The sequence below is a fragment of the Suncus etruscus genome, chromosome 1 (assembly GCF_024139225.1).
Source record: "Suncus etruscus isolate mSunEtr1 chromosome 1, mSunEtr1.pri.cur, whole genome shotgun sequence".
Classification (NCBI taxonomy): Eukaryota; Metazoa; Chordata; class Mammalia; order Eulipotyphla; family Soricidae; genus Suncus; species Suncus etruscus.
In genome coordinates, this window is record NC_064848.1 from 182,236,492 (window position 1) to 182,251,177 (window position 14,686).

The 14,686-nt window shown below is 45.1% G+C and overlaps 1 protein-coding gene across 2 annotated transcripts; it reads left to right on the plus strand.

Annotated features, from left to right (window-relative positions):
* Positions 1 to 9,551: 9,551 nt before the first annotated feature.
* Positions 9,552 to 13,688, plus strand: TOB1 (transducer of ERBB2, 1). 2 transcript variants are annotated; one of them, XM_049771016.1, is made up of 2 exons: positions 9,552 to 9,795; positions 11,728 to 13,688. In XM_049771016.1, the coding sequence occupies exon 2, from the start codon at positions 11,873 to 11,875 to the stop codon at positions 12,932 to 12,934; it is 1,062 nt and encodes a 353-aa protein (XP_049626973.1). In that variant the 5' UTR covers positions 9,552 to 9,795; positions 11,728 to 11,872; the 3' UTR covers positions 12,935 to 13,688. The 2 variants fall into 2 exon arrangements, with proteins under 2 accessions (XP_049626973.1, XP_049626974.1); XM_049771017.1 differs by having other exon boundaries at positions 9,647 to 9,795; positions 11,930 to 13,688.
* Positions 13,689 to 14,686: the final 998 nt, after the last annotated feature.

Below are 14,686 nucleotides of genomic sequence, written 5' to 3' on the forward strand. Positions count from 1 at the left end.
TGAACAATGTGAGCTAAGTGAACTGCAGAAAACAAACTGCCAATGCAGGAGAAACTCATTCAGCAGGAAATAGAGCCAGTGTTTTTCATTGTTATCACAGCCTGGGGGAGATTAAAGATGATTGTTATTTTCTTTGTTTTCTATATTTTCTATAATGAGCGATTCCAGACTTGGAGAAAGCAGCCCTAATCATTTTCTACCACCACCTTTCCCTTTATTTTCTTTTGTGGCTCTAGAGTCAAACCCAGAGTCTCACACATGCAAATGCTCTACCGCAGAGCTATATCCCTGGCCCAAGCCCTGATCTCATAGACTAGAAAGAAGTACATTTTTAAGAATCAAATTCAGGTCTCCTTAAAGATAATAAGTTGATGTTTCTTTTGGGGTGTTTCTGTTCAGCTATCTATTGTGGAGCACTTAAGGTGGCTTCAGAAACAAGCTAGCCCTTAGTAGTTGCTAATTCAGAGAACCTCTGGGATGACCTTGCCTCTATCCCCTTGTGATGAGCTTGCATTCTCTTCGTGGCTATAAAAAGGCTGCTGCTGCTCCTGCCATCAGATCCATTTGAGGCAGCATAAAAGGTGAATGTGTCCCAGTGGTGTTTTAAAAATACACTTCAGGGCCAGAAAGATAGTACAGGGGTTTAGATGCTGGTCTTGCATACAGCAGACCCTGGTTTGATCCCTGAAATCACATGATCTACTTGAGCACAACCAGGTAGATCCTTGAATAGTTAAAAGTAAGCCCAGAGCACTGCTAGATGTGACTCAAAAACCAAACCAAAAAAAAAAAAATTTTTTTTTTTGACATTTCCTTCTGAAGAAGTCATGGTAGGGTGATTTAGGTGTTCTCTTTTTGCTTTGAGGCATGAATTATCTTAGGATAGTTATCTTAGTGATCACGTCAACCCTTAGAGTAGCTCTCCAGTGGTGCCATCTGGCTTCTGAGCTTTATCAAAGGCTTATCAAACCTTATCAAAGGCTGGTGGCTCCTAGAATTATATTCATCTGCCAGAATTATATTCCTCTTAAAAACTTTTTCTCTTTTTCTTCTTTTATTTTTTTGTTTTGTTTGCTTGTTTTGGTTTTGGGTTTTGGAGTCATACTAAGCAGCACTCGAGCACTCAGGGGTTACTCCTGGCAGGCTCAGGGGACCTTATCGAATGTTGGGGATCGAACCTGGGTGGGCCATGTGCAAGGCAAGCACCCTACCCACTAGGCTATTGCTCTGACCCTCTTCTTTTGGCTTTTGTGCCACACCTGGGATGTTCCAGGGTTATTCCTGACTGAACTCAGGAATCCTCTTGGTGGTACTCATGGGACCATATGGAATGCTGGGATCAAACTCAGGTTAACTGTATGCAAGGCAAGTGCCCTGTCTGCTATACTATCTCTCTGGCCCCTTGCCAACTTTGCTTTCAGAACCAATTGCCATGCTGAGAGGCCAAAGCAAAAGGAGCACTTCATAGACTCTGTGGAGATATCTCCAACCCTCAGGGCCAACCTCCTCCACTGCTCACTGGACAGGTCTAGACATGTCCATGAAGGAAGCTCCAGAGCCAAACTGTCCCATTCCAGAGTCACAGCCCATATGTGGGCATATCAATTTTGGCACAAAAACTTCTTCCATCCCACTGGCCACATTTTTTTTTTTTTTTTTTTTTTTTTTTTTGTGGTTTTTGGGTCACACCCGGCAGTGCTCAGGGGTTATTCCTGGCTCCAGGCTCAGAAATCGCTCCTGGCAGGCACAGGGGACCATATGGGACGCCGGGATTCGAACCGATGACCTCCTGCATGAAAGGCAAACACCTCACCTCCATGCTATCTCTCCGGCCCCCCACTGGCCACATTTTAAGGGCTCAGTTGTCACAGGTGATTAGTGGTTATCATTTTTAGTAGTGCAGAAGGAACCCATTTCCATCACAGGAGAAACTTTGAGCAGACGGATCTACTGTAGATGGTTCCTGAGGGTTGAGAATCTCCTTGGCTGAAATTTTGGATTTGTATGAAGTGGAAGCCAGTTCCCTCTCCTCTCCTCCTGAGCCCTGTCTGAGTTTCTGACCTGCGGGGTTCACTAAGTTGTGCCATTTTACATGAAGCGTTTATAGTAAAGTGCTGAAAGTGTCTTTGATGAGAAAAGCAAGGCTTTCTCTGAACCCATCCCAGCTGACTTCTGTTTATATCTCATTGACAGCACAGTGCCACAATGCCAGCCTTACTGCAAGGAAGCCTGGGAAAATACGTATTTAGCTCCTACCCTCTTTAGTAAGGAAGACAAGGGGGAGTGGAAGAGACAAGGGAAATGGGTAAGTTAGCAACTGTCTGCTGAAACTGTCATATAGACATATATATATACATATATATATATATATATATATATGATCTATTTTATAAGCAGCAACACAACAGATGCAACCTATATCCTTACCTAGAGTACCACAATGTTCCTGAACACCATGTGCAATGGATGAAATCCAGCGTTCATATTTTTAAAGTGTTCTAATAACATTAGCTCTCAGAGAACTTTAAATAAATGTTCTTTGTGTTTAGAATGCGAACACTGTATCACTCCTAGAATCTGTAGCGAGAATATCTGGCTAAAATTAAATTCCTCGTCCTTGGCAAATGGCAGGAAATTTCCAGATTCAGTTTGGACTTTTGTTCATCAAGATAACAGAGAATGAGCAGGTTATAAGGAGACATTCACCTACCAGAGCACACAGTTTCAGTGGAATTGCCTGTTCTATGAGAAATGGGTTTATTTTAAGTTAGTTATCTTTTCATTACATTTGGGACAGTTGAACCACATCTGACAGTACTCAAGTGACTATTCCTGGCTCAGAAGTGACCCTGGTGGTGTTCAGAGGCACATATGTGGTCCTGGAATTCAAACCAGGGTTGAGGCTCTGAAGCTACATGCAAGGCAAGTGCCTACTGCTGCATGCTCGCTCCAACTCCTACATCTTTTTTTTAAGTTATTATCATTAAATCACCATGAGATAGAGTTGATAGTTGAATTTTTGTCACATAATGTTTCAACACCCATCCCTTCACCAGTGGTGATTTCCTGCCACCAATTTCCCCAGTTACCCTCCTGTCCCCCACCCCTACCCTCAGCCTACCTCTAAGACAGACACTTAGCTTCTCTCTCTGTCTCTCTATATCTCTCCTCTTTTCTCTATCTCTGTCTCTCTTCTCTCTCCTTTTTTCCTTTAAGCACTTTAGTCTGCAATACTATTACTGCAGGGGTATCGTGCATATTACCTTACTTCTTTTCAATTCCTAGTTCTTGTCTAGAGTGATCATTTCCAACTATTATTGTCATAGTTGTCCCTTCTTAGTCTTAAAACCACTCCCCCCCATCATTTTTATTGTCTTTGGGTATTATTCTCATACTATGGTTGTTGTTTTATTTTAATTTCCTACAGATGAGTGTGATCATTCTATGTGTGTCCCTCTTCTTCTGACTCATTTCATTCTACATGATACTTTCCATGATACCTACCTACCCTGGCCCCTACATCTTTTAATCAAAATGTCTGTGTGCCTGTCCGTTTTGGAGAATACGTGTTCTTCCTCTAAACCCATAAAAAAATCCTGTAGTTTTCCCTAGTCAAAAGTATAGATCTCAGGCGCCGGAGTGGTGGCACAAGCGGTAGGACATTTGCCTTGCATGCGCTAACATAGGACAAACTGCAGTTCGATCCCCTGGCGTCCCATATGGTCCCCCAAGCCAGGAGCGAGATCTGGGCACAGAGTCAAGAGTAACCCCTGGGTGTCACCGGGTGTGGCCCAAACAAAACAAAACAAAAAATAAGTATAGATCTCAGTAATTCCATTCCTGGGAACATATCCCCAGTGACCCAAAACACAATGTAGAAAAGGCCTCTGCATTCCTGTATTCATTGCAGCACCATTTACAATAGACAAAATCTGAAAACAAGAAAGTGCCCAAAATAAATGCATGAATAAAGAAGATACCATCTCTATATACAATGGAATACTACTCAACCATAAGAAAAAATGAAGTCATGCAATTTGTTGCTATGTGAATGGATCTAGAGAGTATTATGCTGGAGAGAGACCAACACAGAATGATTTCTCTTATATGTAGGATATAAGAAAACAGAATAGAGGAATAACAATTGCCCAAAGACAACAGAAACAAAGGGCCTGAGAAGTGATTTCCAGTACGAAGCTTGTCCTTAGGTTGGGGGACAAGAGTGTTGAAGGGGAAGGTGACAACATGACATTGGTGGAGGGAAGTGGTCACTTGACTAGAGGAGAATGGATTTCTGAATGGGAATATAAAGTAGCTACCAAAAGGCAGACTGGGGACTCGTAAGAAAATTGGGGAGGTTGGTGAAGGGAAGTAGTGAAGGAAATGGTGTTGGAACACTGTACACCTAAAACTCAATTGTGTATAACTTGGTAATTTTATAACACAGGGTAACTGAATTTAAAAATAGTGAGTCTGCCTTTGTGAAGTTTACTTAACTTTTCCTAACTTAGTGTTCAGTTTATTATTAAAAATTTTTACAGTAGGGCTGGAGCAGAATCCAAATCTCCCCCCCCCCCGACATTTTTTTACATTTTACATCTATCTTTTGTTTTTATTTGCTTGGGGCCATATCCATCAGTGTTCAGGGGTTACTCCTGGCTCAGAGTTCAGCCATCACTCCTGGTGGGATGCAGGAAAACTGAACATGTAGGATGCCAGGAAATCAGCTGAATGCAAGGCAAGTGTCTTACCTTCTCAACAACTGCTATGGCCCCTAAATTTATCTTTTGATGTTGGGGCTAGTTGCTTAGGAATTTGTCTGTTGGGGAGCTATTCTAGTGGAGCTAAGGAGCTACTCCTATCTTGGTGCTTGAGTATTGCTACTGACAGTTCTTAGGAAACCACGTCATGCTGGGAATTGAGCACGTGCAAGGCACTGAGCCACATTCTTGATCTTATTACCAAATTGAAAAAAACCATGTGTACTGTGGGTTGTGTTGCATAACTGTGTAAACAGTGATCTTCAACCACTAGTCCACAAACCAGGGCCCTAGTGCCAGTCTGCAGGTGTGGAGGTGAAAACCACTGGTCTACCTCCTTGGTTCTAACTGCTGGTCTGTGGACTGGTATGCAAAATGGGTGCTGACCTTCGGGTATGAAAAGGTTGAAGAATGTCTAGAATAAATGAGTGAAATAAAGAACAGTTCAATCCTACATTAACTAATTTCCAAATAAAAGGTTGACTCCATAAAAGCGAGACATTGAGTGCCACTCAATATACACATACATAGTACATAACACCATACATACATACAGTAATACGATACATAAACTCAGTCCACATAGTACATGCACTCAGTATATCCTGTATACACACACAATACCTATGTCTATGTAAAAGTGATTCTCTAGAAATCCTCTGTCAGTTACAAGGACATAAAATGAGAATTAGAAAGTTTGAATTCAGGGGCCAAAGAGGTGGCGCTAGAGGTAAGGTATCTGCCTTGCAAGCGCTAGCCAAGGAAGGACCGCGGTTCGATCCCCCGGTGTCCCATATGGTCCCTCCAAGCCAGGGGCAATTTCTGAGCACTTACCAGGAGTAACCCCTGAGCATCAAACGGGTGTGCCCCCCCAAAAAAAAAAGAAAAGAAAAAAGAAAGTTTGAACTCTCTAAAATCAAAGGGGAGTGTCTATGTGTGTAAAAGTGTGAATAAAGTAATGATTCAGGATTCTTTCAAGAACTCTATTTTACAATGATAGTGGAACTTACTTATCAAGCAATCATTACATTTCTTCTGGGCAGAGACTGGGAGAGGAACAGGAGGCTGCTCCCAGCAATGCTCAGGGCTTATTCCTAGTAGTGCCCAAGGGTTAGGCACAGAACCTGAGTAAGCCACATGCAAGGCAAGCACCTTACCCACTGTACTATCTCTTTGGCCTTTATTACATTTTTTTTTGGGGGGGGTAAAGCTCTACACTAGGTATTGTGTGAAATGCAGGATAGGAGTCTGGACACAGTGCTACACAGTTGGCTATAGCACTCACCAGGAGGCACACACTTTAGTGGCAGTGGTCACTGCCACAGCTGAAAGCTGCATGCCTGGAGCTCCCCACATTTCAGTGTTGATGTTCACAAGGTATTGCACACTTCAGTTTTAGAGCTCAGACACACCTGGAGGCAGAGTCCCTAGGGCCCCAAACATCCAGGGCACATGGGATGCCTACAGGAGGATGACCTCAACTTTGCAAGGCAGCTGCTTTTGCCATTGCACCTTCCCTGTGCTCCTGGGATTTTGTTTTGTTTTGTTTTGTTTTTGGGTCACACCTGGCAGCACTCAGGGGTTACTCCTGGCTCTATGCTCAGGAATAGCTCCTGGCAGGCTGGGGGGATCATATGGAATCCCAGTGTCTGTCCTGGGTTGCTGCACGCAAGGCAAAAGTCCTATCGATGTGCTATTGCTCTGGCACTGCCCCTGGGATTTGTAACAGACATGGTATGAGTTATTGCACCTACTCCATTTCATAGCTAAAGAGAAGTCGGTTGGCAGAAATAAGCAAGAAATTTAGATCTACCAATGCCTGCCATTCTTTGCTATTCCCAGTTATCTATGGGACTTTTGTAGATGCAGGTTTACATTTGGATTCTGTTTGAAACCTCAAACTGGCAATAACTCTCATCTCTGTCATTTATATAACTGATTTGAACATTCACTGAAGTGTTATTGGGAGTTAACCCATGCCTAGAGGATGATCAGGCTCAAATTTAAAACCTGGGGTGACTGAGGACATTGGGAAGGTCCTTTTCCTTTAGAGAATTCTTGAAAAGTATCTATCAGCCTGAAAATACAAATCACAATACAGCTATTTTAGTCACTTTCCTCTCAGCCAAACCTAATATACTCCCCTAATTATAGTAATATAGTTTCCAAATTATAAATCAAGACACATGGCCAAACACATGGTCCAGCGAACCCGCTCCCACACCAGTTTGTCTAATGAAAAAAGAAGCAATTATTTTTCAGCACAGGGAAAAACCAAATGCTTTTCTCTGGAGATCACTCCCAAAACATACTATCTCCTTTCTTGCTCAACTAATTCTATGTTCTATTTCTCTTTTGAATAATCTGTTTCTTATATTTTTCGATGCTATGTTATATTCCACAATTCTATTTCCAGTCTCCACTAAAATATACTTCTTTTTCTGCACCCTTAACAGAATTTTTAATAATACGCTTTTAATCTTAAAGTGGATGAGTGTCTAAACATTTTTGTTTTCTTCCAAACAAAAAATAACCAAATGAACCCAAAGGAAGAGCTTTCCGTGAATGATTAACATTACAGCGGTTGATTAGTAGAAGGAGCAGTTTTCATTGAAGATATTTGTCATACTTTCACAACCAAATCCCCATTTCTTCCTTGTTTACCACTGGGAAAAAAAGGGGGGGCAAATTCCGGGTCCTGAAAGACAACTCCAGTGTCCAGAACATGTGCTGAAATTTCAAAGCAGGATGCCTGGGCATATCCCAGCATACTGGGACTGGCCTCCAAAAACTCCAGAACTGAATAGCACCCATGCACCCATCCAGAGGTGACCACCAAAAATAAAGTTTTAGGAATCAGCCTGTTAAACATAAAATTGGTCATCAGTGTACATTCATTCCAGAAAACCTACCTTCCCTCTAGTCTCACACACTCGGTGACTTCAGACATGGTTTTTTTGCAATTCAGTTCCTTTTAAACGGTGTGTGTTGTGGAGTGCAAATGTGGGGTTGGATAAACGGGCAGGAGTGAGGGGGAAAAAAAGGGTCACAACCATGCTTCTTGGCGTCCCTAAAAAGCCACAAGCTAGATTATACACAGAAAGCGGGTTGGTATCCGAGGGACCCAGCCGGCTCCACCGAAATCCTTGGGAGAGTTGCCGTTAAACTTCGCTCTTAGCACGTTGGGCGAGCAGACCCTTTCCGTTTTGAGGGGTGGGCGACACCCCAACTGCTGTTTTTCGGGTAAGAACTCCTGGAGTGGAGAGCAGAGAAGGATGGGCGAGGGGCGTTTCATTCATTCATTCATTGCTCCTCGCTCCCCTCTCCCACCCTCCCATCCCTTCCCTTCCCCCAGGACTCGCTCCTTTCCCCCACCCCGCCCACCCGGCGAGTTTGACGTCTGTCTCCTGGATACCAGACAGCCAATCACAAGGACGCTGGAGGAGAAGCCGACCAATCAGGCGTCGTTGCTACCTGGGAGGACTTATTTTTAGCTAAGAGGGACGCTCGCTCAGGTCCACTCCCCCACGTCACTCGGTGTGTGTTTCCTGGCCCTGGCTTGTGGCAAAGGGGCGCTCTTCGCCGCCCTGGAGCCCCCTTTTCTCTTTCTCTCCCCCTACACTATTTCCCCGCACAGAGATCGAGCGAAAAAGGTTTTAAAAGGTGCACCCCGAGAAAAGCACCTGGTTTATTCCGTGCATTTATGTTCAAGGGGACGCTCACACACCTACACATTCGGATAGGGGAGTGTGTAGGCCTTTGTCCCCGAGGCTCGAGCCTGGGAACCTTTTGCAATCAAACGGGATTCTTCTTTACAGTCTCAGATCGCCCCGAGGTCCGAGTGGGCTTGCAAAGGCTCTCACGGGGAGATCGGAGACGGTTAAACGGTCACCTGTTGGGGGACCAGGTAGTCTCCCTTCCCCAGCCCACCCCCAAGCCTGGCACGGCCGCTTTGGATTCTGCAGTTGCCACTCTTAAGGGGTGGCAGTTAGCCTAAGGCCTGGAGGTGATTAATAGTCAATTCAGGGGGTGCACGAGTCCCGGTTGCAAGTTCCCTTTCTCCTGAGGTGCACAGGAGGCCGACTGGAAACTCAGCCGCGAGTGGGGTTTTTCTTCAGCCTTAATCCCGACTCGCTCGGGCATTTTTATAAACTCTTCCCTCCTTGGGAAGCTTGGGACTGTCCTCCCTGCTCCGACACCTGCTTCTCTCTGGGTTGTGTGTGTGTGTGTGTGTGTGTGTGTGTGTGTGTGTGTGTGTGTGTGTGTGTGTGTGTGTGTGTGTGTGTGTGTGTGTGTGTGTGTGTGTGTGTGTGTGTGTGTGTGTGTGTGTGTGTGTCTCTCGCATCGCCCTGCAGCCTGGACACGTCAGGCGCCTCCCCTCACCTCCTCCAGGCCCTCGCTCTGACTGACACATCCTTTCTCCAATCGTCCTCCAGATCCTCTCCTAGTCCCGCCTCTAAAATCCCAAACTCGCCATCTCATTGGCTACTCCGGAGCCGAGGGGGTGTGGCTTGGCTTTGCCGAGCCGGGCCTTCCGACGCCCGTCAGAGTATGGGCAGGCGGGAACTTAGCCAATGGCGTCGGCAAGCCGGGGCGGAGCGAGCTGTCCGCGGATGGGGGTGGCGGTGGAAATCGGGGTGCGAGATGGGCGGGCAATGGTTGACGCGGGGGCCCCCCCGAGCTGTGTGACGCGGCCGGGCGCGCGCCCCTTTTCGGGAGGGCGGGCGGGGGGGCGGGGAGGAGGCTATAAAACGAGAGGCGGGGCGCGCGCCGCGGCAGAAAGAGCGGAGCTCGGACAGGCCCGGCACGGAGCGAGTGGGTGGCCGCACGGTCCGGACTTGGGGCGCTGAGACGCTGGGCCGCCGGGCGCTGGGGCTGCTGAGCGGACACGGACCCCGAGAACCTCGCCTCCCCGACTTCCCCGGGCCCCCAGCTTGGCCGTGCACGCAGCCAGCCAGCCAGCCTGCCGCCCCTGGTCCTGCCTGCCTTCCCCCCCAAACCCCAGCGGCCGGCTCCGTGGCGGTGGAAGCAGCCCGTAAGTGTCGGGGGGCGCCGGGCGTGGTCCGGAGGAGGAGGAGGAGGAGAAGAAGGGGGCGGCTGCAACAGCATTAGCAGCAGCAGCAACGTCGAGCCCCGGGTTTTGGGGCTCTCGAGGGCTCAGGGATTGCTGGCTCTGCGGCGCCCACCCACCTACCCACCTACCCACCTACCCACCCACCACCACCAGGCCCGGGGTTGGGATTGGGGCTGGGTTTTGGGTTTGGGGCGCCCCAGGAAGGAGCGGCGGGCTGGAAGGGGGAATGCTGCCTCTGCTGCTGCCTCTGCTGCTGCTGCTGCCGGGGAACCGGTGCTCTCCCCGGGCTCTCTGGCGGGGTCCCAGGAGGAGCCTCCCCGGGGCGGGGAGTGGGGAGCGGCGGGTCAGGTTCCGGCTCAAGGGGGAAGGGAGCGGCTGACCCTGGGCGGAGAGTGGTGGTCCCCCGTTTATTTGCCCCGCTGCCAACACCCGGGGGCTTCTCTGCTCTGTCCCGTGATCGCCTGCCAGCTCCCCACCACTGCGAGCTACTACCCCTTCTTCCTCCTGCTGCTCCAGCTCCTCCTCCTCCTCCTCCTTTTCCACCTCCTCCTCTTGCTGCTGCTGCTGCTGCTGCTGCAAGCGCTCAGGCTCCCAAGGCTGTGAGCAGAAATCTAATGAGACCCAACTGGCTGTTTATGTAATTCTCACTCCTGTCTTAAGGCGTTGCTTTCCAAAACTACCTTCCGCCCCAGCCCAGCTTGCATTTTCGCAGCGACACCCTCCATCCAAGCCCCTTGGGCTTCACCAGCTAGCTGCCTTTGCCTCCTAACTCGGGTTTTATTTATTTATTTATTTATTTATTTATTTTTATTTACTTGGGACCGTGTTTGTAGTTTGCAAGAGGCCGCCCCTGTCATCTCTCCTCTGTTTTTGCCTTTGTCACCACCACTCTGGAAATGGAACAGATGGGTCAATACCTCTTCTTCTTTTTTTTTTTTTAAAGGTCCTTTCCAAACAACCTCAGTGTACAAATAGATCCCCTTAGCAAATATCTTCTGTTTGCCCTTGATCTTTTCTTATCCCCACCCAGTGCTGATCCAGCAAACGTTTAAAGGTCGACCTTATCGTCCACGCCTCTCCGGCTGTTCACTTATCGAGAAAAGGAGGGAGGGAGGGAGGGAGGTGGTTCTGAAACCTGGAAAAAAAAATCAGAATTAAAAACCTAGAAGAGTTTGGGGATTCATTGCTGCTTTAGTTACATGTGCTGCGAAAGTGTATTTTTTTGTAGACTTCAAAAAATAAAAGCCACATCTAGGGGAGGAGGGGGCAACACAGGGAAGCTCCATTATTGTGTTATTTTAGTAAATTCAGGTTTTCAATTTTAAATAGGAGAATTTGGTTCAACATTATTTCACTCGCTGCGATGGCCGTTAACTTAGTATTTAGTGATTTAGAAGTTAATTTTTCTTCACTTCTCAGATTTCTAAATGTTTAGAGTAAGGCAGGTTAAAATAGTACGTACATATCCAAATTAAACTTAAATAGGGGATTCACATTTAAATTGGCAGATAGGGATATGCCAACTTTTCTAAAACTGACATAAATGTTGGTGAATGTGTTGAATATAGTTTCCAATAAACATTCTTAGGAAAGTTAAGGGAAGAAGAAACACATTAATATATTTTGGAGACAGTTTTCTACTATTCAGAAACAAAAGCAAAACTATAAGCCTAAGAGTATTTTAACTCTGTCTTAAGTTTTTCCATGAGATTTTTTTTTACTTTGATAAAGTGTTCTAACTGTACGCCCCTTCATTTTGAGCCGATTATATATTTTAGGCTTTTTATTAGATTTTTTTTTCCAAAAGTGAGGTTGCTGGGGGAGGTAAAAAAAAAATGGTGGAACTTCTCTCTAAATTGTACTTGTCTCTTTTTGTTTTTGCTTTTCTTGAAGGAACAAGACCACTCAAGGTGAAGGATAATCTTCTAATACTGGCACTTTGAATGAAAGTTTATTTCTTGACCACAAACTGAACAGTTGGTGTGTGTGTGTGGGAGAGGGAGTTGAAACACAAACTTAACTTTGAGACATAGCAGCTATGCAGCTTGAAATCCAAGTAGCACTAAATTTTATTATTTCATACCTGTACAATAAGCTTCCCAGGAGACGTGTCAACATTTTTGGTGAAGAGCTTGAAAGACTTCTGAAGAAGAAATATGAAGGGCACTGGTATCCTGAAAAGCCATACAAAGGATCAGGGTTTAGATGTATACATATCGGGGAGAAAGTGGACCCCGTGATTGAACAAGCATCCAAAGAAAGTGGTTTGGACATTGATGATGTGCGTGGCAATCTGCCACAGGATCTTAGTGTTTGGATTGATCCATTTGAGGTTTCCTACCAAATTGGCGAAAAGGGACCAGTGAAGGTGCTTTATGTGGATGACACTAATGAAAACGGATGTGAGTTGGATAAGGAGATCAAAAACAGCTTTAATCCAGAGGCCCAAGTTTTTATGCCCATAAGCGACCCGGCGTCGTCAGTGTCCAGCTCTCCATCACCTCCTTTTGGTCACTCTGCTGCTGTCAGCCCTACCTTCATGGCCCGCTCCACTCAGCCTTTAACCTTTACCACTGCCACTTTTGCTGCCACCAAGTTTGGCTCCACCAAAATGAAGAACAGTGGCCGCAGCAACAAGGTTGCCCGCACTTCTCCCATCAACCTCGGCTTGAATGTGAATGACCTCTTGAAGCAGAAAGCCATCTCGTCCTCAATGCACTCTCTGTACGGGCTCGGCCTGGGCAGCCAGCAGCAGCCACAGTCGCAGCATCAGCAGCCCGCCCAGCCACCGCCACCACCATCACAGCCGCAGCCTCAGCCGCCGCCGCCGCAGCAGCAGCAGCAGCAGAAAACTTCTGCTCTTTCTCCGAATGCCAAGGAATTTATTTTTCCTAATATGCAGGGTCAAGGTAGTAGTACCAATGGAATTTTCCCAGGTGAAAGCCCCCTTAACCTCAGTCCTCTCCAGTACAGTAATGCCTTTGATGTGTTTGCGGCCTATGGAGGCCTCAATGAGAAATCTTTTGTAGATGGTTTGAATTTTAGCTTAAATAACATGCAGTATTCTAACCAGCAATTTCAGCCTGTTATGGCTAACTAAAAGAAAAAATAATAAATGTATCTTACAAGTTTAATTGCTTGAGCCCAAGGGGGATTTCTTTTTTTAATGACCTCCTTGTGATTTTTTTTAAGCTTACAATAAGGATACATTCAGGCTTGGTTACAAAAATAAAACATGCATATGCATCATCTTTCATTTGCCAACCAAGCACAAAAGTTATTTTATACTGACTGTATATTTGAAAGTATACGCTCAGATATGGCCTCTTACAGTATTCAAGATATAGCAAGGACATGGCTGATTTTTTTTTTATAAAAAAATTGGCACTAATACGTGGGTTTGTTGGTCTTTTCTAATTGTATAATTTAATTTACTACAAAGTTTGTAAAATATCAGAGGATATATATATTGTTTCTACGACACGGTGTCGCATTTATATCTTTTTACTACAGTGATCTGTGATAGCACCAGCTTCATGTTGTATTTTTTTTACTGAAATTGTAAAATATCCATCTTAAAGACATCGATTCTAAAATTGTGTACAGGATATTCCTTTAGTGGTGGAATTAAAATGTACGAATATTTGCTTTTTCAAAAAAATGTATTTTCTGTTAAAGGTTTAAAGATTTTTGCTATATATTATGGAAGAAAATGTAATCGTAAATATTAATTTTGTACCTATATTGTGCAATACTTGAAAAAAACGGTATAAAGTATTTTGAGTCAGTGTCTTATGTTAAGAGGGACTGAAATAGTTTATATTAAGTTTGTATTAAAATTCTTTAAAATTAAATGTGCTTTTTGTGGTCTTTGTCTTTAAGCCTTTGTCAGAGATCTAAGTCTGGAGTTATAACTGCTAATGATGCTGGTAGGTCTGACTCACTGAATCACAAAGGAATAATGGAAAGCAATTGTTCTGTTAGTGGAACTGATAGTAGTTTGCCACCTAAAAAGTTGTTCTGTATGAGGTCAGACCCATCTAGTACAGCCCGTAGGCCATTTGCTATGCAGGTGGTCCACCTGGGTTCTACCCCAGCATCCCATATGGTCCCTCAAGCTTGCCAGGAGTAATTCCTGAGTGTCACAGATTCCTAGTTTGTGACCTAGCCAATGCCTGGCCTAGCTATAGTTTCTGGTTCTAGCAGTTTATTTTACATCTACCCTCCCCATGTTTGGGGGGTTAAGCTAAGGCTAGAAAACCTTATGTTGTAGAGTTTTTTTTGTTTTGTTTTTTGTTTTTGGGTTACACAGGCGGTGCTTGGGTTACTCCTGCTCTGTCCTCAGAAATCGCCCCTGACAGGCTCTTGGGACCCTATGGGATGCCAGGAATTGAACCACTGTCTCCTGGGTTGGGCACATGCAAGGCAAACATACTACTGCTGTGCGATTATCTCTCTGGCCCATGTTGTAGCAAAAATTTTAACATGTCATGCTGACACCTAAGAGTCAAGGAATAGATTGAAAATTATGTAATTTACGAAGATTGATTTATTCAACATAAAAAGATAAGAGAACTTTCTTGGACAAGGCAGCTGACTATAACTATATTAAAGGCCTGGGACTATTTGCTAATCCCTACATTTAAATTCCATTCTTCCATTGCTGGAGAATTTATTAAATAAGTCAACTGAAGGATGGGACAGATTGCTAAGTGCTTGTGTTTGTGTGCTTTTTCCCAGCAAAATTTCTACTTGTTTTGCAAATGTATAGCTAACCTAGTTTGGGGGTGAGGGGTTTTAAAAATGAGTCATCAATGTCATTTTATAGTAATTTGTTGGTTTTTAAAATGTA